This window comes from Ctenocephalides felis, unplaced genomic scaffold, assembly GCF_003426905.1.
Source record: "Ctenocephalides felis isolate EL2017-DRISC unplaced genomic scaffold, ASM342690v1 CF-g0.4_SCAFFOLD_01516, whole genome shotgun sequence".
NCBI classification, from domain to species: domain Eukaryota; kingdom Metazoa; phylum Arthropoda; class Insecta; order Siphonaptera; family Pulicidae; genus Ctenocephalides; species Ctenocephalides felis.
The window spans coordinates 1880-25843 of NW_020537670.1; the positions used below are offsets into that span (position 1 = coordinate 1880).

Here is a 23964-nt window from a genome sequence, read left to right on the forward strand (position 1 = left end):
ACCCTACGACTTAACTTAATTATCAAAACGGATTTAAAAAAAAACTAGATTAAAAAAAACAAAATTTTCAAATTTCCTAAAAATTTCTAATTTTTCAAAGAAGTCGTTTTTTTGATAAAATTCTACGCCACACGTAGTATTTTTGAATTAAACTAGTCTGATTTTTTTTTAAATTTTCATAAAAATCAAAATTAAAAAAAAGAATTTATTCCGAAAATTTAAAATTTTCTTTATTTCTCAATTATAAATATTTTTATTTTTAAATTTAAAAAAAAATCAATATTTTCAAAAAAATCAAGTTTTCGAAACTTGGCAAATTGCTGGAATTCACGTACCGTAATAAAATAATCGAAAAATTTCAAAAGTTTTCTTATATATTATTGTAAGCACTGAAACTTTCATTATTCGTATTTTATAGATGCAATATAAAAGCTTGTGAATTAGACGATAATGTTTCTAATAGTTTACATGAAAAGCAAATGAAGAGAATTTCTCTTATTTTTAAGAATTATATAAAATGAATTGCAAAGTTAAAATTATTTATTTTAAATATATAAATAGGCTTTAGAAATTAGCTAGAAATAAAATTAATATCTAAATTATGTTCGATAAAAAATTATTTTGTGGAAATGAAAACAAGAAAAAAAAACAAATTTGAAGTTTAAATGATGTTTAGTCAATACAAGCAAAACCCATGAGTCCGAAATCGTGAACGAAAAATTGTATCTACACAAAACACAAACATCAAATTTTTTATAAGGTATGGCAAAAAGTTAATTTTTTATAAATATGCAAAAATTTTCATTTTCAATTTTTGAACTATTACCATAACTTACCCTATAGCTTGTTAAAAGTTTCTTGTAGAATACGCTCGTCGCTTTGACTTTGAGCAATTATATTATGACAACCAAACCAATTACATCATAACAAATACCACATATTAAACAAACAACTATCTGATTATGTTCAGTAAAAATCCCAGCTAATTCATCATTTCAAAGATATGTAAATTTTGCTAATTTTCAAAAATTGTAACCTGGTCCTTTTTATCCCATGGACGGGGTAAAATGAGACGGCCACGAGGTAAAAAGATCAAATGTTTAATTTTATGGTATTTTATAATTTAATGTTTAATTATGAAGAATTGCGAAATAATATCTAGATTATTCAACCAATGTAAAATACAAAATTTAAAGGTACATTTTTTTTCAGAAATAATACTGTATACAACCTTGATGTGGTATTTCATAAAAAAAATCACCAGCAAGATTGGAATAAATATTTATTTAACTTATCACTTGTGAAACTTCTGTTTTAACTTGATTTACTTTTTTATTTACTAGTTTTCATTGTTTACACCATTGCCAGGATAAAGGTTCAGTTGGTCCTTCTTACCCCACCCACGTCTTATTTTTCATGAAAATTATATAAAAAAACGGTTGAATCTTAAGGCAATTAGGGCATCGTGCCTTAAGGCAAATTGCTGGAACTTCCCTTACCAAAAATTATTATCTTTTAAAAACGATACATTTTTGAAAAAAATTTACTTCGAAAAAATAAGATTTTTGAGAAACTATAAATTGGACAAAAAATTACTTTTTTTCGAAAAAAAAAAAATTAAAATAAAAAGAAAATAAAAAAAAATATTTTTTTTAATTTTTTTTTTTTAAAAAAATGTTTTCTATATTTTGACATATTTTGGAAGATCTGAACTTTTTTTCAAAGCAATCGTACTGCTTTAAATGCATAGAGACAAAATATAAAGCGCGTAAGCGCCGCGTCGCTGTCTAACGGGTAAACATTGGTACGGAACCCATAGCAATGTAAACAAAATTTTTACTTATTGTTAAAATCTCTATAAAATAGCTGATAATTTGATGTGCATATGTCTAATGATCAGTTTTGACCGCCAAATGGCATTTTTTTTTACTTTTTTCGTTAGATCTCCGAAACCGCTAAACCTACCCTTATAAAAATGTGATCAAATCTTCATCTTGTTAATACAAGTAAAATATTTTTTGAATTATTAAAATCGGACGCTCCGTTCTATTAAAAACTGAGGTACCGTTTTAGGCACTTTTTGCCCCATATTTTCGGAACGGCTAGACCTATCTCCGCCAAAAACTAATCAGCACGTCTCCTTATCAATACGGATCGAATGTTTTTTAAATTATTCAAATTGCTTCATTCGTGTTCCCGAAATCGTCGACGAAAATTTGTATCCGCACACACATACATACTATGCACACACACACACACACACACACATACATCCATTTTTTCTAAGGTATGCCAAAATATTCAGAAACCTCTGAAACGTAAAGATATATAAAAATTTTCATTTTCGATTTTTTGCGATTACTATAACTTACCCTACGGGAAGTTAAAAAAGAAAATACTTTTGTTATAGATTTTCAAACATAGCTGTTTAGCTCCTCCCGATAGCGACGTCGTAGGACGAAGGCTGGTTATACATTTTTTTCTCATTTTGGCATACCTTAGAAAAAATGGATGTATGTGTGTGTGTATGTGTGTGTGCGCGTGTGTGTATGTGTGTTCGGGTTAGTGATGGGCGTTGAATCAACGAACGGTTATTTTCAACCGTTTCTTCTTCGTTAACTAACTAACCGTTTCGTCGCAACGAAATAACTAGTTGAAAATCAACTGGTTTCGAAGCAGTTGAAAACATGGCGGCCAGTTAGTTTTTTCAACGATATAGGAATTCATTCGTTGTCGAAAACGAACGTAGGCAGGTACCTGCGTCGGAAAGGATCAACTAATACTATGAAAATCGCTTATTGTTAGGCTACTGCTTTTATAATATTGCAAATGTACATGTACATCTTAAAAGAAACTTGCAACACGCGCCAAATCGTTTAATTTTAGAAAATCAGTTACATTTATTATAGTTTTCAATGATTAATATTTTTCATAAAAATCTCATAGCATTTGTCTTGTAATAATTTTTTTAAATTAAATCTGAAAATTGATTTTTTATTTTTCATAACATTTTTATATAACTATATATTTTTATATTGCTATTTTTATATAACATGTAAATTCGATGTTTTTAGTATATGGCTTTGCTGTAATGAAAATATTTAAGTTTTTTAAATTAAACCTTTATTTATTATATATATATATATATATATATAATATATATATATATATATGTAGTTGTTGTGTGTGTGTGTGTGTAATAAATGTGGACAATTCACATTTATTTCTTTTATTCATCAAATCCAACGTCAACTTGACTTTTATAAGAACAAACTTCATATTACAACTTTCAATGAAACAGTTATTTCAACTATCAGTTTCTTAACGTTGCCAGCGTTGAATCGTTAAAAATAACTATAGTTGAAAAATAACTAGTTATTTAACTAGTTGACGAAACCCCGATAACGTTTCGTTTCGTTGACGGCAAAACCGTCAACGACCCCACCTCTAGTTCGGGTACAAATTTTCGTCGATTTCGGAAACACGGATGAAGCTATTTCAATAATTCAAAAACATTCAATTCGTATTGATAAGGACGTGCTGATTAGTTTTTGGGCAAAGGCAATTCTAGCCGTTCCGAAGAAATGGGGCAAAAAGTGCCAAAAACGGTAACTCAGTTTTTAAGAGAACGGAGCGTCCGATTTGAATAATTCAAAAAACATTTTACTTGTATTAACAAGATGACCAAGTGATCATCTACATCACGGCAGGTCTAAGCGGATTCTGAGATTCTAGTAAAAAATTAAAAAAAAATGCCATCTAGCGGTCAAAAATGATCATTAGACATATGCAAATCAAATTATCAGATATTTTAATAGATATTTTAACAATAAGTAATATTTTTTTTTGCATTTCTATGGGTTCCATACCAATGCTTATCCGTTAGACGGAGGCGCGCCGCTTACGCGCTTCGATATTTCGTCTCTATGCAGTTAAAGCAGTACGATTGCTTTGAAAAAAAGTTCAGAATTTCCAAAATATTTCAAAATACACTTTTCTTCAAAAGTCTTTTTTTTTCAAAAACAAGTAAATTTTTTTCAATAGTAATTTTTTTTCAAAAATGTTAATCTTTAATTATTCATTTATTAATTAATGCATCTCACCTTGAGTGCAAGTTTTCAAAGCCTGTCCTTTGGCCGTATCTTTCGTATTAGTTGGTTGCAAAGCGTTCGGTTCGGCATGTGGCACCTCATCGACTTTATGAGTTGAATCAATATCGATTTGCGAATCCTTTTCGTCCAGCAATTGCTTGATCATCAAATATGCCCAAAGCCTTTCTAACGGAGCGGGTTTGTGCTGTACTCGAATTGGTGCAATCTGTAAAATGTTGTCTTTTATTATTTTTATTTCATTTTACTATAACAATTAGAGTCAAATGACTATAAATTACAGAGCTAATATATATCAACTATACTAAAAACTAGTGGGGGCATGACATCGTGCCTTGAGGAAAATTGCTGGAACTTCCCCGTAATTAAAATCTTGGCACGGACCCAAAAAAATGTTGTACACATTATTAAAATCTCTATAAAATATCTGATAATTTGATGTACATATGTCCAATGAACATTTTTACCGCCAAATGACACTTTTTAAAATTATTTTTATTTAGAGTCCATAACCGCTGAACCTGCCTTCCCAAAAATTCAATAAGTTCTTCATCTTGTTAATACAAGTAAAATGTTTTTTGAATTATTCAAATCGGACGCTCCTTTCTCTTAAAAACTGAGTTGTCGTTTTTGGCACTTTTCGCCCCATATCTTCGGAACGGCTAGACCTGCCTTCGCCAAAAATTAGTCAGCACGTCTCCTTATCAATACGAATCGAATGTTTTTTTAATTATTCAAATCGCTTCATCCGTGTTCCCGAAATCGTGGACGAAAATTTAAACGTAAAGATATATAAAAATTTTCATTTTCGTTTTTTTACGATTACTATAACTTACCCTACGGGAAGTTAAAAAACTAATATTTAATTTTACAAAAATTTCGAATCTAGTATATATAAGGCACTTATAAACTAGTTGAAAGTGGCAAGTTGCACGATTTTTCCGAAATGTGTAATAATTGACTTGATCAACGGGAATTGAGACTTTTATATTTAGTAAAAATTTTATTTTGGCTGTATATTTCGAAAATAAAATATTCGCTTTCAATTAAATCTAAACATTGCTATTTCCATTTGATATATCTCAAACACATTTAAATTTGTAATTATATTAATTATAAAGCACATCACGTGCTTTGTATGTCCTAAAATTGTAGCGTATTATTCCAAATTTTAATGAATTGACAATGTTTAAGTCATCACATCACAAAAGCAACTTTTGACTATAATATTTATCAAACTTTGATGAACTTTTAAAATTAAACTACTTGTCGTAGGACTGTAAAATTTTAGTAAGTTCTTTAGGACCATGATATCTATCAACATAAGAGGTTTTATAGAAAAAAATTTCAACGGTTACAAATTGCTAGATTTAGCTTTAATTTCCTTTACACTTGTTGACGGTGTTAGTATTTTCTAATGACTGCAGACATTAGAACATCAACATGTTGATGAACTAGTTGAATTTGTTGATTCTTTACGAAACTGTGCTCAAATAAATTCAGAACTGGCGTGTGAATCGTTGGCGAATACATTCGCAGACTCCATAGAGTTTTACTATTTAACAGTTAAACAATGTGGAATTTTTTGTATTAAACACAATTTAGTATTTTATTTAATAAATATTAAATTTATTTCGATTATGCAAACCGTATGAGCATTGTATATTGTGTACCCTTGCTGGTATATTTAACACAATTAATATATAACACTCTGATTTTGTAATAAATCATTATTTATAAATATTAGGGTATTATAATTCGCTAGTAACTGATAGCAATTCCTTTTAACAAAATACTGATAAGGTACGTAGTGCAATGAATTGAGCAACGCAAACTGATTTTCTATTTAAAAATATAAATAGTTAAAAATATTTGATTAATAAGATTTTACCGGAGACTTGACAATTCCCGTAGTTGACCACGAACCGGAGGCTCCAACAGCTTTCACTTCTGGTTCTAATTCTACAGCGTCGGATTGCATGCGCCCGGCTACCACTAGTTCAGAGCCCATAAATAAATGTGGGAAGGACCGCCTCGTCAGTGATTGTTCATCTATCTGCAATTTTTATGCACAATAAATATCTTAATAACAAGTATTTCGTCGAAGAAATCATTTTTATTGGGTTATTGAACATCTCGGGATAAATTATTACTTTACAAAATATATCTAGCACCAACTAGTCCTGGATTCGCTGGTTCGATTCCCGCTACCGCCAAAGCCCGACATCGTGCAACTTTGATGTCAAATTTCCACTTGAGATTATAGATCTCAAATATAGCCTCAAGTAAAAATTGCCTCTCGTCGATATAGTTGCTTATATATAATAAAAATGTCAGCAAATATTCGATTCAAAAATCCATATAATAAGATCAAAACAATTACTGAATGTCCTAAGTGTGACACATTGAAGTTAGAAATGTACAACAAAAAAAAATAAACTAGCTGTAAGTGGAATTCTGTCTTAAGGCAATTAAGACATCGTGCCTTGAGGCAAATTGCTGGAACTTCTCGTACTGTAACGAGATGATCGAGGAATATTAAATGTTTTAAAATAGATTATTATAAATATTGTAACATTGTCTAATATTTATAAAAATTACATAAACTGAATTGGAAAGTTTAAATTATTTGTTTAAGGTATATTAGAACAGAATTAAAATAGAAAACTGAATTATTTTCGATATACAAAAAAAAAATAAAAAAAAAATAATTTTTGAAAAAAAAAATTTGAAACAATTTTTTTTTCAAAATCAATTATTTTGTTAAAACAAGCAGAAAGTTCTTCGAATCATTCAAATCAGACGCTTGTTCCCTCAAAAACTACCATTTTTTGCACATTTAGCTCTGTATTTACGAAACCGCTGAACCTGCCTTTGCCATATACTAATCACCGCTTCTCCCCGTCATTACAAATTGAATGTTTTTTGGATCATTCAAATCGGATGCTCCGTTCTCTCAAAAACTCAGTTTGTATTTTCTGCACTCTTTGCTCTTTATCTCCATAACTGCAACTGCTGGACCTGCCTTTGCCAAAAACTAATCAGCACATCTCCCTATCGATAGAAATCGAATGTTTTTTGAACCATTCAAATCGGTTGATCCGTGGCCCGAAAACGTGGACGAAAAATTGTATCCATACATACATACACACACATCCATTTTTTTTTGAAGTATGCCAAAACGTTCAAAAACCTTCAAAACGTCGAGAAATGTAAAAATTTTTCCCCTACGGAAAGTTAATAAATAATATATATATATATATATATATATATATATATATATATATATATTAAAGAAATTTGAAAACACGTTTTATAAACATAAACAATATTCATCTTAAATACATTATATTTCAATAAGAAAACTACCGACCAATGCCTATGAAAATTGTTTCGAAGTTTCGAAGAAGCGTTGGTGTATGTGTATTGCTTCAGAAGGAGTATATTTTGAAGAAGACAAAAAAAAACATTGAATGAGGTTAACTATTTTACGATTTATATAGAACTTCCGGAAACTTTTTGTCACTATGTAGATTAAATGTAATGTGTTAAATTAATTTAAATTATGCAATTGGAAGTATAAATGTAAATAGCTGTAAGTGGAATTCTGTCTTGAGGCAATTAGGGCATCGTGCCTTAAGGCAAATTGCTGGAACTTCCCGTACCAAAAATTATTTTTTTTTTAAACGATTAACATTTAAAAAAAAAATTACTTCGAAAAAATAAGATTTTTGAGAAACTATAAATTTGACAAAAAATTACTTTTTTCTTGAAAAAAAAATTTAATTTTTTTTTTTTTTTAATTTTTTTTTTTTTTTGAAAAAAAATGTTTATTTTATTTTGACATATGTTGGAAGATCTGAACTTTTTTTCAAAGCAATCGTACTGCTTTAACTGCATAGAGACAAAATATAAAGCGCGTAAGCGCCGCGTCGCTGTCTAACGGATAAACATTGGTACGGAACCCATAGGAATGTAAATAAAATTTATTCTTATTGTTAAAATTTCTATAAAATATCTGATAATTTGATGTGCATATGTCTAATGATCATTTTTGACCGCCAAATGGCATTTTTTTCTACTTTTTTCGTTAGATCTCCGAAACCGCTAGACCTGCCCTTATGAAAATTTGATCAAATCTTCATCTCGTCAATACAAGTAACATGTTTTTTGAATTATTAAAATCGGACGCTCCGTTCTCTTAAAAACTGAGGTACCGTTTTTGGCACTTTTTGCCCCATATCTTCGGAACGGCTAGACCTACCTCCACCAAAAACTAATCAGCACGTCTCCTTATGAATACGGATCGAATGTTTTTTAAATTATTCAAATTGCTTCATCCGTGTTCCCGAAATCGTCGACGAAAATTTGTATCCGCACACACACACATACACGCACACACACACACACATACACACACACGCACATACACACACACACACATACATCCATTTTTTTTAAGGTATGCCAAAATATTCAGAAACCTCTGAAACGTAAAGATATATAAAAATTTTCATTTTCGATTTTTTTGCGATTACTATAACTTACCCTACGGGAAGTTAATAAAAAGCAACAATTCGAAATAGTATAGAAAATCAAAAAAAATTTGATATAAACAGTAAATAATTTACCTAAAAAGATAAATCTCAATTATTATTGCTTATTTAGTTCTTGATCATATACGTATCGGAAAGTTCATCCAACTTGCCTTAAAGCAAAATGCCACTCCAAAATAGTATATACCAATAATTTATCGAATGTTTTAATTCAACGTAAAGTCGATGATAGAAATGAAAAAATATCATACCTGATCCGAGGATATGTAATTTAACACCCGCTAATAAAGGAGAGGATACTTCACGGTAAAAGTTTTGCAATTGTCTAGATGCGTCACCAGCTTCATAAATATGTCGCAGAAATCCTCCATTACGTAAAGAAATTTTGCGCAAAAAGTTTCTATCTGCATCATCACCTAATATAAGAAACTGCACTTAATAAATTTCAATAATATATAATGATAACAGAGGGTAAATTTAAATGATATCAAATGTATAATTTTCAATACATATTTTTATTAATAAATAAAATGTTAGTATTTTCTTGAATGACTTACCAAATGCCAGAGAAAAAATAGTAGGAGGTTTATCACTGACTTTGCTTTCATCTACCATGGTATAAATTTTGTTAAGATCAGTTTCTCCAACGGTTGGATCACCATCAGTCAAGAAAATAATCAAAGGTTCCGGTTTAGGTACTCCGCTAAAAAGAATAATTTCGGTTTAAAAAACGTAAGAAATTATATGTGTATAAAATTAGTAAATGAAAAAAGACTTGAACTTAAATTGATGGGCATTTACTAATTTTCAATTTTCAGCAAAGCCTCAGAAAAACTTTTTTTGGATATTAGTCTTAATGACCATGTTATCGTTCTGGCTGAAACGAATAATGATTCTTCCAATTCTGCATCATCTTTTCAGTTCAAATATTTTATAATGATAATATAATTTTAATTCAAAGTTAATTCTTGTTAAAGATAAAGATATATGTAGTTTTCGCTATGCTGGCAAATGAATTATCTGAGGTTAAGCCAGTAATCTTTTCCTACAGCATTACTGGTGCAAGTTCCGTATTAGATTATGTAAGGCAGAAGAGGGGTATAGTAAGATATCACGTGTATGCATTTTTTACTCTAAGTTTTTTTTTTTTTTAAAACAACTTTTTCTTCAAAAATACACCTGATGTTGGAAGGGGGCTAATTTGAATACCATCACGTATCACCAAGGAGGCGAGAGGCTCAAAAATCCTAAACAAATCGATCACGTGATAATGGACGCCCCATATTTATATGCCTAGTCTAATCCAAATCAATCTTAAAATATGAGAGACTCTAAAGCAGTGTTTCTTCAACGTGGAGCGCACGCTCCATCGGGGGGCAATTTGTGATTTCAAGAGAGCAATTTGAAAACTTTGGTAATTTTATGTAATGTAGTATAGTATCGGTAAAACATTTAACAAATTGGTTCTTAGATTTAAAAATAATAAGGTGTCCCGGTTTGACCGGGACGGTTTAGTTTTCAACCTTGCTTTCCTGGTGCCGGAGTTTTTTCTGCCGGATTGACTCGACTTTTTCGACTCAATCCTGCTCTGATTGTCCAGTTAAAGTTTTGGACAACCTAATTAACGCAATAATCGATTCGGCTAATAGAAACAATTTGGCGATGTTTAAAAATTATTGGGGGTTGGTTGAAATTTTTCTCCATATCCACCAAATATGCCTGATCACAAACCATCTGATTTAAAACCTTGATTTAAAAAAAAATCATGTTGGTGTCAAATTATGCCTAATTCAGTTTTTGCTAATAAAAACTAGTTGTTTTATAAACTTGGGATAATGATGCTTCTTGGGAAATAACAAAAGGTCATCGATCAAAATAGTATACAGTACAAAGTTATTTAATTCCACCCAAAAATTGTCTTTGATTTTCTAACAAAAATGCGCACTCACTTAGTTGCCAACGATAACTACCAATTTCTAGAAAAATATGCGCACTTAGTTGCCAATCTGATAACTAAAAAAAAAATTAACTAAAAAAAAATTATATATAATTCCGTTCTGAGTTAAGAAAATGTTAACTACCTAAGTAGATTCGTTAAGAAATGGCTTTATGAAGAAACTGAAACCAAATGCCCAAATGTAATCATATGTACAAAAAGTTTAGTAAGTTAGAACTTAATATAAAATCTTTATTTTGGCTTAAGTACTGCAATAAATAAATTTCGAAAAAACAGTAATAAAATTAATTTTGAAGTTTCTGTTTGTTGGCTTATTCCGAAATTTTACTTATGATGTTTAATAGCGATTTCATCTTAAAATTTATCATTCACATTTTTTTTTTTAGAAATAAAAATAAAATTGTATGGGGGGGCATAACGTTTTTTTAAACCTCAAGGTGGGGCGGGGCCCAAAAAAGGTTGGGAATAAAGTATCTTAAATTATATCTGGTCTAAAGTCTGTATCTGTCTCATATCTTTGAAATTAAGAAATACTTAAGTATTTTGCGTGATAAGGTAAATTGCGTAAATGATAAAATTTGTAGTATTTATAATAATTTATTTAATAATGTTTAGAACAATTGTTATTAATCATTGATCAATTTTTATTGAATGAAGATTATTTTCATTCCTCGAATATTTAATTACGGTACGGAAAGTACAAAAAATTTGACTTAAGGCACAACGCCGTGCACCGCTAGTTTCAATGTTTCTATGAAGCTTTTCCGCTCATTAAGGAAACCATTCTTGGCTAAGAAAGGGTCAATTTCTTAAAGATAAGTATTTCAAATAAAACTAAAGGTAGATTATACCGTGCCTTAGAGAAAATTTATGAAGCCTCCCTTACCATAATTAAATATTCGAGGAATAAAAATAATCAATAATAATCAATAAAAATTAGTAAATAAATAATAACAATTACTTTAATTGATTTCACAAATAGATTATTTTAAATACTGTGAATTCATAAGTGCTTATTAAATAGACCAAGAAACGTATTCTACAAATAACCTATGTGTATGATCATAATTGAAACATAGGTATATGTATAAAGAAAAGATAAGAAAGATAAAATAAAAGCATTCAAGGATTTTTCTTATAAAAATATTATAAATTTGTTACGAAATATTTTTTTTTTCAAAAATTGTGAAAGAAATGATTTTTACAAATTCCATTTATTTAGAATATCAACATATAAATAAAATCAGTATCGACATATCAATAACTTCGAGAATTTTTATTTATGATCAGCTTTACTTACAGGATATCGCTATGAAACCAGGAATGACAAAATGTGTGTTAATTCAAATGCTTAAGAAAGATCTTAAACAAAGCCGAATTCTATTTGAGAGCGGCAAGGGTGCAAAAATATGTTGTGTTGTGATGATACACCAAAATAAAAAAGATAAAATAAATCGATAAGACAAACAAACCATAAATTAAGAATTTCTGCAAATAGTTCTTCATAACCCTATAAAATAGATGATAACTGTTAGATTACGCATTCTTACTTTTTATGGCATAAAAAGTAAGAAAACTTATGGCTTAAAATGTATAATGTATCAGGTGGAAAAATTATATTACTTGAAAATTATTATGATTGCAAATTTCAAAAATATTACATCCAATGTAAAGTCAAATTAACATGGTTCACCAAGCCATAAACTAGTAAAAAGATCAGCAGAACTTTCAATCGAACGATCGGTAAAAAATAAAACCTGGATTGTTATCTAAATATACTGATTAGAAATCCGCACCACAAAACTAAATCTATACATAATCTTAGAAATATGCATAAAAATGCACAGAACAAGGCTATGTTGTAGAAGAATATAAAGTGCTTAATTTTAAGCAATTATAGTATTGTTCTGTTTACCTGGTTAATTTTCTGAATCGACACCTCTATTAGCAACCCTCATTGCAATCTCCAAAGAATCATATATGTTGGTACCTGAAACAAAAAAACGTTCATCCGTTTATTATATAATCAGTTTATATCGAATCTTATTATTACACTTCACGTGAAGTTATTCGATGGTTTCATTTAAATGTCTTATTTATCTTCACCTCCATTAGCTTCAAGTTTCGAAACTTCTTCCTTTGCTTTGGACAAATAATTTTCGTTCGCTGGATAAGCTGCCGGCGGTGGATTTTCTTTATCATTAGTTTTCTTCTTTAGGACCCCACCAATGTACATTAGGACTGGAATAAGATGGGCTAGTGCTAGGATCATCAAGATTCCAAACCTGTATCAATTTGAGAAAAAATAGTTTTAAAATAGTGATTTCAAATGTAGTGATTTCAAAAGGTTTGGTGATACTTCACATACTATCAATCATTGAAAGTTTTTAATTTAAACTATAAATCAATTTTCACTTTGTTATTCATATGTTTTGTATTAAAAGAATCTCAATCGATTTATTTGATTGCAAACACACTGCGAGGCCATACACTTATGCCTTTAATTATTATTTCCTTATTTATGACGTGTTGGATTTATGACTCAAGCATGACCAACGCTTATGATTATAAAATGGTTTAATAATGGTTCAACTCGGTTTTATCATCAATTATTTCTACGAACGTTTAAATTTACATACACACATATATAATTTAATAGTAATAATAACAATAATAGTAATAATAACAATAATAATAATAATAGTTAGTGGTGCATCGCATCGTGAAAATTTAAGGCAAAATGCTCAAAGTTCCCGTACACTATAATTTTTTTTGAAAAATTTAAAGTTTTGAAAATATCAGATTGTTTTGCTATTCGTGATTTTTTGGGCTTTATTTTAAAATCTATTTTTTGAAAATATTAGAGCTTAAAGTGAAAATTGTACCTAAATTTTCTACAAATAAAAAATAAAACTTTTAAGCTAAATGAACTAGAAAACCTATTTTTATATGTACAATAAGCATCTTAAAGATGCTTATTGTACATATAAATAAAATATAAATATTGTATATAAAAATAATGAATAAAACCATACCTTTGCAGCAAAACTAAAGTTGATTATATGAAAGAAGTCTTCTGGTTTCAAATCAGATAGAATGGCGCTCATTGCAGTTCTAAGTTGTTCTATTTTTCTTCCGTGCATAGATCCAGAAGTGTCCAAAACAAATACCACATGTTTTGGCAATGATTTCAGATCATCGGGTGCAAAGAAATGGACGAAATAGCCATCATATACCTAAACAACAGTTATATATCAAAAAGTACCCGGAATTACTAATAATTAAATTTCGCGGGTCTGGAGTGTCTGATTGTCAAAATTTTTTTTTATTGTGTTGGTATACATGCCCCTAAAGTATGATGAAATTTTCAGCTATATTCACTGTTTACTTTGTCTGTGGTAGTCGCTAAGGTTCGACGTGTTTTTCTGAGCTCGGCGATTTTTACAATGGAAGAATTGAAAAGTCAAAGAATTTGTATTAAATTTTGCGTAAAAATGAAATAAAGTGTTGCAAAGTGCAAAAATTCACCAGATATGGCTCCGTGTGACTTTTTCCTATTCCCAAAGTTGAAGAGACCCATGAAAGGACGGCGGTTTTCCTCGATTGAAGAAAATCGCTGAGAGTGCTCAAGGACATATCAAAAAGTGAATATCAAGGGTGCTTCGAAAATTGGAAAAAACGCTGGCATAAGTGTATTATATCTGGGGGGGACTACTTTGAAGGGGACCACATTAATGTAGACGAATAAATAAATATTTTTTTGAAAAAACGAAAATTCCGGGTACTTTTTGAACAGACCTCGTATATATATATATATACTAGCTGACCCGGTAAATGTTGTTTTGCTGAGTAAGATAATTCTACACAATTTCTAGAGAATCAAAAAAAATAATTTTTTGTGTGTAAGGATGTGTTGTTTGAATGCTATAGAATAGACAATGAGGTATTATAAGAACAATAAACCCCAAAGTCTACTTGTTCAATATTATATAATTTGTATTAACAATATTCGTTTATCCATATATTGTAAATACAATCAAACTGGAAGTTTTATACATTTTCTATGGAAAACATGGTATAATACAATCCAAATCCTTTTTAGTCTTTCGACCTATATAGTCAATACAAATTCCAATAAATGGAATATGGGTTACGTTTCATGTTTTTAACTTCCCGTAGGGTAAGTTATAGTAATCGAAGGAAAAATCGAAAATGAAATATTTTATATATATTTACTTTTCAAAGGTTTTTAAATATTTTGGCATACCTTAGAAAAAATGGATATATGTGTGTGTGTGTGTATTTATGTATGTGTGTATATGTGTATGTGTGTGTGTGTGTATGTCACCGATCAACCGATTTGAATAAATCAAAAAAATCGATTTGTATTAATAAGGAGACATGCTGATTAGTTTTTGGCGAAAGCAGGTCTGGCCATTCCAAAGATACGGGGCAAAAAGTGCCAAAAACTGTAACTCAGTTTTTAAGAGAACGAGCATCCGATTTTAATAATTCAAAAATATTTTACTTGATGAAGAAGATTTGATTAAATTTTTGGTAAGAGCAGGTCCAGCGGTTTCGGAGACATAGTAAAAAAAGTAAAAAAAATGCCATTTGGCGACAAAAATGATCATTAGACATATGCACATAAAATTATCAGACATTTTATAGAGATTTTAACGATAAGTTATGTTTACATTCTTATGGGTCCATACCAATGTTATCCGTTAGACAGCGACGCAGCGCTTATGCGCTTCGATATTGCGTCTCTATGCAGCTAAAGCAAATGCGATTGCTTTGAAAAAAAGTTCAAGATTTCCAAAATATTTCAAACTGAAAAAATATATTATATTCCAGAAGTTTTTTTGCCAAAATTAATTTTTTTTTTCAAAAATTTATAGTTACTCAAAAATCTATTTTTTTCAAAAATGTTAATTTTTTTTTTAATAATTTTGGTACAAAAAGTTCCAGCAATTTGCCCCACTAGTTTACTTTTTTATTTGCTATTTTTTATTTTTTATACCTTTCCAGGGTAGATGTTCAGTTTTTATATAACCACTTTTAAAGCTTACCACGCCCAAGTGTAAGCTTTTAAAGTAGTTATATAAAAAAAACTGTTGAATCTCACTTAAAATTAACATTACATTTTATAAAACAATTAAATAACGTATAGTTAATATTTATATTAAGGTCTCGTGAACTAAATCACAGTGCTCGAAACCCAAAAAACTAACAGGAAAAGAAAATACTTTTTGATATGGATTATCAAAGATTGCCGTTTATCTCCCGATAGCAAAGTCGTATGAATCAAGCTGACAGCTGTATAATTTTTTGTCTTTACTTTCACATATTGTTGTTGAGCAATGCTGTACTTTACTGGTTTTTGAGATATCAGTGGTGGACCTTTTTAACCCCGCACCTTCATATAATAATATCCATTCATCGATAAATTCATAGAAAATGCCAGTTTATTCTTCAAAATTAGTGGAAAATAACCATTATTGAATTATATTTTACATTGCATTATCAAATGGTTTAATTTAATACAAACTTCCAGAGCTGAATGTAAATAAACAATATTTCACAAAATACTAAATTAAAGAATCACAATTAGATAGTGTGTAATATATGTGTTGTCCGTAAACTTGTTGAAGACATAATGGAGAAATTTTTTTTTTTATATTTTTACCAATCATTCTACATGTGTGAAACTAATTGCGAATCCTTTGCGTAACACTTTTATTGTTTTGTGAGAAATTTGGAAATACTATATATATAAAAGAGATTTGATTCGCACAGCGTGTCGAGTTCACTGCATTTATTTACTATTCTATCGTTTTGAATAGTCAAAAAAGATTTTTTTATAATTCTTTGTTTAAAATTTTGTTCGAATTTTACGAGATTTCTAAGTCGTGCGAAGTTAAAAGGAGTGTCGGTTTTGGTAAAACTTTGGTACTAGTCGTTATACTAAAGTTGTTTATATGTCAGAGTCCAGATTTATATGTGAATGCAATGATGTAAATATTATTCAAAATGTTCGCGCGTCTGTTGCTAGTTATGATGTTGAAAAGTTTTAATGGATAAGCGTTATCGGTTAGAATTTTTGAAATTAAATTGATGTTGCTGTTACAAAATGTTTTGACCAAATTGTTTTAGTTTTTAACTTCCGGAGAGCAAAGTTATAGTAATCGTCAAAACATCGAAAATAATCTTAAATAAATTGCATATCTTTACGTTTTAGTATTTTCTGAACATTTTGGCACACCTCAAAAAAAATGGATGTACACAAACCATACCTTGACATTTTATAATTGGCTAATTTTTTTTATAGATATTATAGATAAAATCATTTGACACGTTTTTCAGGATTTTGCCGACAAAATTTTCTTTCGTTAATATTTACGATTAAAATATTGCTGATTTTCTCAATTTTTATGAACTTCCTCTACATTATGTTAATTATCTCCAGTTGTGTTAAACAGATCAGTATTGTTTTTTATTATATTCATTATGAACTCAACTTTTAAGTAATTAAAAAAAAGTTTTTGCAATTATTTTAACAATAATAACAATTGATTGTTTACATTGGTTTTACATACGCTTGCCCAGACATAAATCCATTGAGAAAAAAATCATGTTGTTTCTTGTTTTATCTACTACAAAATTCTTTTTACAATTCGATGGAGAGGCTATTACGAAAGATATTACATGTTTTGGAGCACAAGTCGCGCAAAGCGCGCGCCGTGCGACCGTTTTAAAGACGCGCCGCTCGACCGGCAGTTCGTGTAAGAATTTGCAGTCTGCACGTTGTATAAATCATTTTCATTCATATAAATTGAAAAGCGTATTATAAGTTTCTCGTTTATTCACTCAAATATTTTTCAAAATAGAAAAATTGATGTGAACCGAATTATTAGACTTTTTTTAATACATATGTCAACATCAAATTCAAAATCTTACAATATTTCATATGTGCTTTATTTCCGTAAACCCTAACCACGCATGTAATCAAAAAAAAGTTTTCCAAATGATCCGTTATTGTTGAACATTATTCCAGCTTCCATTAAATCAGTTGTATCAACAGTGCACAAAATTATTATCCTTATTTTTACAAATTGATTTTCAAAAAGAAATAAATGGAACAATAATTATCATCTGTATCTATTTTATTTGCATCGGCTTATCAGATGTACAATGTAATGTTATATTGATATAGTGGTATAAACCTTCTATAAAGCTACTATTAGATACGAAAAGTTTGCAACAAAAACAAATCATGGTTCAATTTTTCGGGATAAATGGGCCATTTTCTAGAAATTGACTCCCCATTTTACATTTTTCTCAATTTTTTTTTTTGTATCTATTTTTGTAACAAGTTCCGTTTTATCTAAATCAACTGGCAATTTTGCGTCAATAATGTCATATTCAGCTGGGTCATCTAAATTTCGAAATATTTTCGTTTTTTAAAAAATTCGTTTTCTTAGTTTCGTCGATAACTACATTTGAATCTAATTGCCGCGTTTCAAATTGTAGTTACAAATTTGTTAAGAGGTCCTGCTTGTTTTTTTAATCTTTCGCACGTTTGCGCTTACGAGATTGGACACTAGATAACTTCTTTTCCGCCTCCTAAGGCGTGCGCCAGTATTTTTCGCATGCATTGCATTTAAGGTAGGACCGGTCCTATAATATATATTTATATATATATATATATATATATATATATACAAATTATTTATAAGAGTAATTTAAAAAAATCATCAATGACATCTTTCCTAGAATGATACGTATATTATGGTTATGTAATGCAAGTCTGTTATCTTACATTATGATAAACTTTGTCATTAAAATAGTAAAGTAAACATATTATGTAATTAAAACATAATTAAACATATTTGATTAAATAATTTTAAATAATAGATATTGCATGATGATAGATATAAAAGAGTAACAGAATAATCGATTTGATTATTTTGTACGAAAATAATAGTTCGGCTTTTGAGATCTAAAAAAATAATTTTTGAAATATATATATATATACACTGATATATAAACTTTGGAGATCGTGTTCTAGATATTCATTATCTATTAATGCTAAAAGACAATAGTTATATAAGTTACGTAATAAGCATAAGCCACATTTTTTGTCTCATTTTAACTGAGTTTATGACTATTCTAATAAATTTGAAAAAGACTAATAATAAAATGCATTAAATTGAGCTAAGCAAACCGGAGCCGTCTGAAAAAACACGTAGTTAATTAAGAAAAATCATCACAACAGCCTATAAGTTGAAAAAAAAATCTGTTTAATATACTATTGTATCCAATGTTTGTATAAATATTTAATCTAACGGTTTTAATTATATAATACTCACTAGAACTTCTCCACCGGCGGGATCTCTTTCAACATCATATTGAACAACAAACTGCCCTTTAAGACCCGAATTTACATTTGATGATTCCGTATTAACAACGAATGGATTGAATGTAGGATGATCATCTTTCTTTTCTTTCTCCTAATGATTAAGAATAACAATATTCGATCAATCATTATTTTTGTTTGTATTTGAAATTATTATAAATTTAAAATGTATAAAATATAAGTTTATGATAAAGAGATGTAAAAATCATAAACATAAGATCTATTTGCAATATCCAGAGTAAAACTGAACCGATAAGATCATCTTTTTCATCAGTGAAAGCATAATGATATTAAATAATAAATAGAAACTTCATACAAATACCAATTTACCGATGCATTAAAATTTTTATAATCACTCTTTCATTTTCTGAACATACCACTAATTGCATCATTAATCGGGCTTGTTGATCTGGTGTCGGTGCAAATCTTATATGTGCCTTAGTTTTATCCTTTTCGTCTCTCATTATTGTGGCAACAGAATTATCTAGTGCAATTGATAAGATGACAATATACAATATTTTCAATTTGATTTATGAGAAAAAGTTAACTAAAATATTACTTACTTGGATCGCTTTCGTCGGGAGTAACTTCATTTCCAGATCGCAATTCAGGAACACGTAATGTAGTGATCGGACGGTTTTCATCAATAAACACATCTACAGACATTTCTTTCACCTAAAAATAATTATTTTAAAATAACAAAAAACATTTTCATATACAGTTTAATTACAACCTGCTAATATTTTAATTAACTATAACTTCCGGTGCGGTGTGTTATAATGATCGAAAAAAATGAAAAATGAAATTTTTTATATATCTTTACTATTCAAAGGTTTCTCAACATTTTTTGCATACCTTAAAAAATTGATATATCTGTGCGGGAACAATTTTTCGTCGAAATTTTTCAAAAAATTTATAAGTTTTGATAAAATAGGAAACTAGTGAACTTTGTGGGAAGGCAGCTCTAGCGGTTTCAGAGATCGTGTGAAAAAAGTAAAAATGCATGGCGCATAGCATCGTGCCTTAAGGTAAATTTGTATAACATCCCGCATCAGAAATTAAAAAAATATAATAAAATTCAATTGAATTAAACTGTACGTACTTCACTGTGTCTATTCAAATAAAATGTTTTTTGAATTATTCAAATCGGACGCTCCGTTCTCTCCAAAACTGAATTGCCCCGAATTGTTTTTAGTTCTTTTAGCCCCCTACCTTGGAAATGGCTAGATCCTTATCAATACGAATCGAATGTTTTTTGAATTATTCAAATCGGTTGATCCGTGTACCCAAAATCATCGACGGAAATTTGTATCCGCACACACGCACACACATATACATCCTTTTTTTTCTAAGGTGTGCAAAAATGTTCAAAAATCAAAAATTAAAAATTTTATATATATATTTGGTAAATATTATTTACGATTCTAAATTAGATCTTAAAGTCAGATTGAAATCTGAAGCAGATATAGAGAATAACTTAAATTTTTACATAAATACTCTGAAAAAAGCTATACAAAATGCTACTCCACATATGAAACGTAAAGATATATAAAATTTTTAATTATCGATATTTTTGCGATTACTTTAATTTACCTTACGGGAAGTTAATAATATTTTACGACAACATCAATCAGCACACTTAACTACAAAACTATACTAAATTAATTAAATTAGTATAAAACATTAATTATTAGTAGAAGAAATTAATTAAATTAGAATAATAATAAATAAATGTTTTCTTACAATTTGCCCAGGATTCAAGTTGAGCACGTGATTGTAGACGCCCACCCTCCTGGACAGAAGTTCTTCGTATGTTAAATTAAATGTTGCTTTTTGTGTGGCTGGAACTGACACGTCTACAGTAAATCTATTCGAATCTCTTGCACTGGAGAAGACAATAAATAATTTTTAAAATAAAACAATATTAATTAACATCCGTCGCCATAAATACATGATAATAGTTTTGAAAGATAGAGTATATTTGATATATCAGTTTTTTTATATTTTTCAAATTATATAACTAAAACAAAAAAATCTAGTGGTAATACAGACGTTAAAAGATCCATGAGTGCATCTTGCATGGTATTGTGCCTTAAGACTAATTATTGCAACTTTTCGTACCGTAATTAAACATTCGAGGATTAAAAATAATCAATATTCAATGAAAGTTATTCAATAATTAATTCTAATAATTATTCTCCATTAATAATTAATACTTTCTAACATTTCAAATGATTATTATAAAAACTGTACGTTTATAAATGTTTATTAAATTACACGACAAGCGTATTCTACAAATATCGTATATTGTATATGTTTATAACATTTTTTCTAGTTAATAAATAATCGACTTTTAAAAAAATTAATATTTTAATATTAAGATTTTTTTCAAAATTTAGAATTTATCCAAAATTCTGAAAAACTGGATTCTTTTTAACTTGCCGAAGGAGAAGTTTATGTTTTCGTAAAAAAATCCGATTAGCTAATTTTATGTTTTCTCGACGTTTCAAGCCATTCTAAATCGAATAAGGCCAAATTTGGAAAACGATGTGTGTGTGTTTAGGTGTTTTTGCGTGTGAACAGACGTTTTGCCATAAATCGACGTTTTCTGAAAATACGACTAGTAGTTTGATTTTAAAAATTCATGAAAGTTTGAGACAATGAGTAGTTTTTTTGACGTTTGTTAAAATTGAAATTAGACGATTTACATGGTGTACTTGGTCTTAATGATCATACTAAACCATTAAAGTCCTACGGAAACTGGTTCAATTATAAAAAAAATATTCTTGAGAATTTGCTTTTAGAAAATATTCCGAGTTAACGTGTTCGTTCGTTTTCAATAATGTGTAATAAATCCACTCAAAATTCTTTTAATTACTCATTGATAATTATTTTTTTATTGATTTAGTCCATTACTTACACTTCTTACACATATCGGAAAGTTCATGTAACTTGCCTCAAGGCAAGATACCAATACCAACTAGTTATCGATATTTTTGAATCTATGGAGATTTTATTGCATCATCTTAAAATGTGAGTTGTAATTATTATTATTTTTTGTTTACTTTTTATTTTAATCTATTATATATTATTTTTTATATCAGCTCTGTAACTCATAGAGTCATTCTGACTCTGATTGTTATAATTAATGAAATAAAGAAAAAAAAAATCTTAAAATGTTTTCTGCAAACTTAAATCAATTCGATGGATCCTATATGTAATAAATGGTAAACGCTATCGAGAGAAAATATTTCAAGATAATGCAACAAAATCTTTAATTTAAAAATATCGATTTTCATATTTTATGGTAAAATAGTTTGAAAAGTATTCCTTAATAGTAAGTTTTCGAGGAAAATATGAGGGTTACACATGCGTTACCACCTGCAAGGGGTTAAGCGTTCAAAACTTAAAGCAAAAATTTTTAAAAAGTGAAAGTAAACAATCAATTACTATCAACATGATTGGTGAACTCGTTATACTATTTATATATATTTAAAACATATTTACCTTAGAGCCACATGTGCTGCCGCTAGTCCTCCTTGAACTGCTGCATTATACACTCTTTTCGCTTCTTCCTTTTCTTTTACATGCGCTTTATACACCTTACCTTCAATTTCCCTGAAATTAACAGTCAATAATTTTTCTTCTGTTATATATATATATATATATATATATATATATATTGTAGAGCGTGCAACAAAGAATCCAAAAAGTAATAAAAAACAAGTTTTTTTTAAAAAAACATTTTTTTTATTTATTTACTGTCGACGTTTCGGAACTAGGTACGTTCCATCTTTAGGAAATCTGTCAAGAAACATGATCTTGATATGATTTAAATAAACAATATATTTAAGAAAAGCAGAAAAATGTGTTTTTTTATATAAAATGAATGAAATTAAAGAAGAAATAACATTTCAGAAGTATGACAATATAATAAAACTGAAAGTAATAAAAATAAACAATTATATATCTAAATATTAGAAATGTTGATAAAATAAAAATTTGGAAGTTTTTTTTTATTAAAAAGGGGTTAAGAAAAAACAGAATTAATGACCTAGATTATTTGAACACTTTTTCACTAAAAACGATTTTATCAAAAAATGTGATTTTATAAATTTCTTTTCAGACGAAGAAATAAATTTTGTAATTGAATTTTTTTTAAGTTTTTTTTAGGGACTTTTGAATTTTCTAACATTTCTAATATTTCGTTATATAATCTATTCATTTATTTTCACTTTCATTTAGAGGTACATGCTTCTGTGCCAAGATACTTTAATTTTTCTACATTTTTGTGGAACAAAACTTTCATTATTTTTCTTATTTACAACAAAATTCATAATTTTGGCAGGTTAGTTGTATTAATGTTAGTGCTAAATTTTGTGCTGTGTACACATTCTTAGATGTAACGCACCAAGTTCCACTGGTGATGACATCAAATTGTATGTTGAAACTTTTCGTTAAAGCACATAATATATATATATATATATATATATATATATATTATATATATATATATATATATTAATATTTTATATATATATATATATATATATATATATATATATATATAATATATATTCAGCATTCATCATCAGGAGTGGTCGAGATTTCCACAGTATAGACACACTATACATTCTGTACTCCACACTCGTCAGGCCTATTCTAGAATACGAGTATATCTATATATAATCCATAGTTTGGACACCTCACATTGAATTATCAAAGCAACAAACTTAATAGAGTGCAATCGAAAAGAATTAGTGCACATGAAAGCGGAAATTTTTTACTGAAATGCGAGGAAAATAACCTAAGCAAACGACAGCAAATTACTGATCTTATTTTTTTTATAAGACAGTAAATGGCTCAATTGATTCCCCTGAGATTCTAGAAAAAATTAATTTGATATGCCCGAGACAACTTATT

The 23964-nt window shown here is 28.7% G+C and overlaps 1 protein-coding gene across 1 annotated transcript; it reads right to left on the reverse strand.

The window, feature by feature from the left end:
- Positions 1 to 4103: 4103 nt before the first annotated feature.
- Positions 4104 to 22659, reverse strand: LOC113372017 (inter-alpha-trypsin inhibitor heavy chain H4-like; the record flags this gene model as incomplete). Its single annotated transcript, XM_026612389.1, has 15 exons — positions 4104 to 4317; positions 6001 to 6165; positions 8793 to 8802; positions 8937 to 9081; positions 9223 to 9368; positions 12095 to 12132; positions 12560 to 12612; positions 12729 to 12816; positions 12848 to 12907; positions 13658 to 13858; positions 18995 to 19135; positions 19419 to 19525; positions 19605 to 19716; positions 20785 to 20926; positions 22549 to 22659. Coding segments are annotated over 15 exons (1733 nt in total), but the record flags the coding sequence as incomplete, so codon positions are not given.
- Positions 22660 to 23964: the final 1305 nt, after the last annotated feature.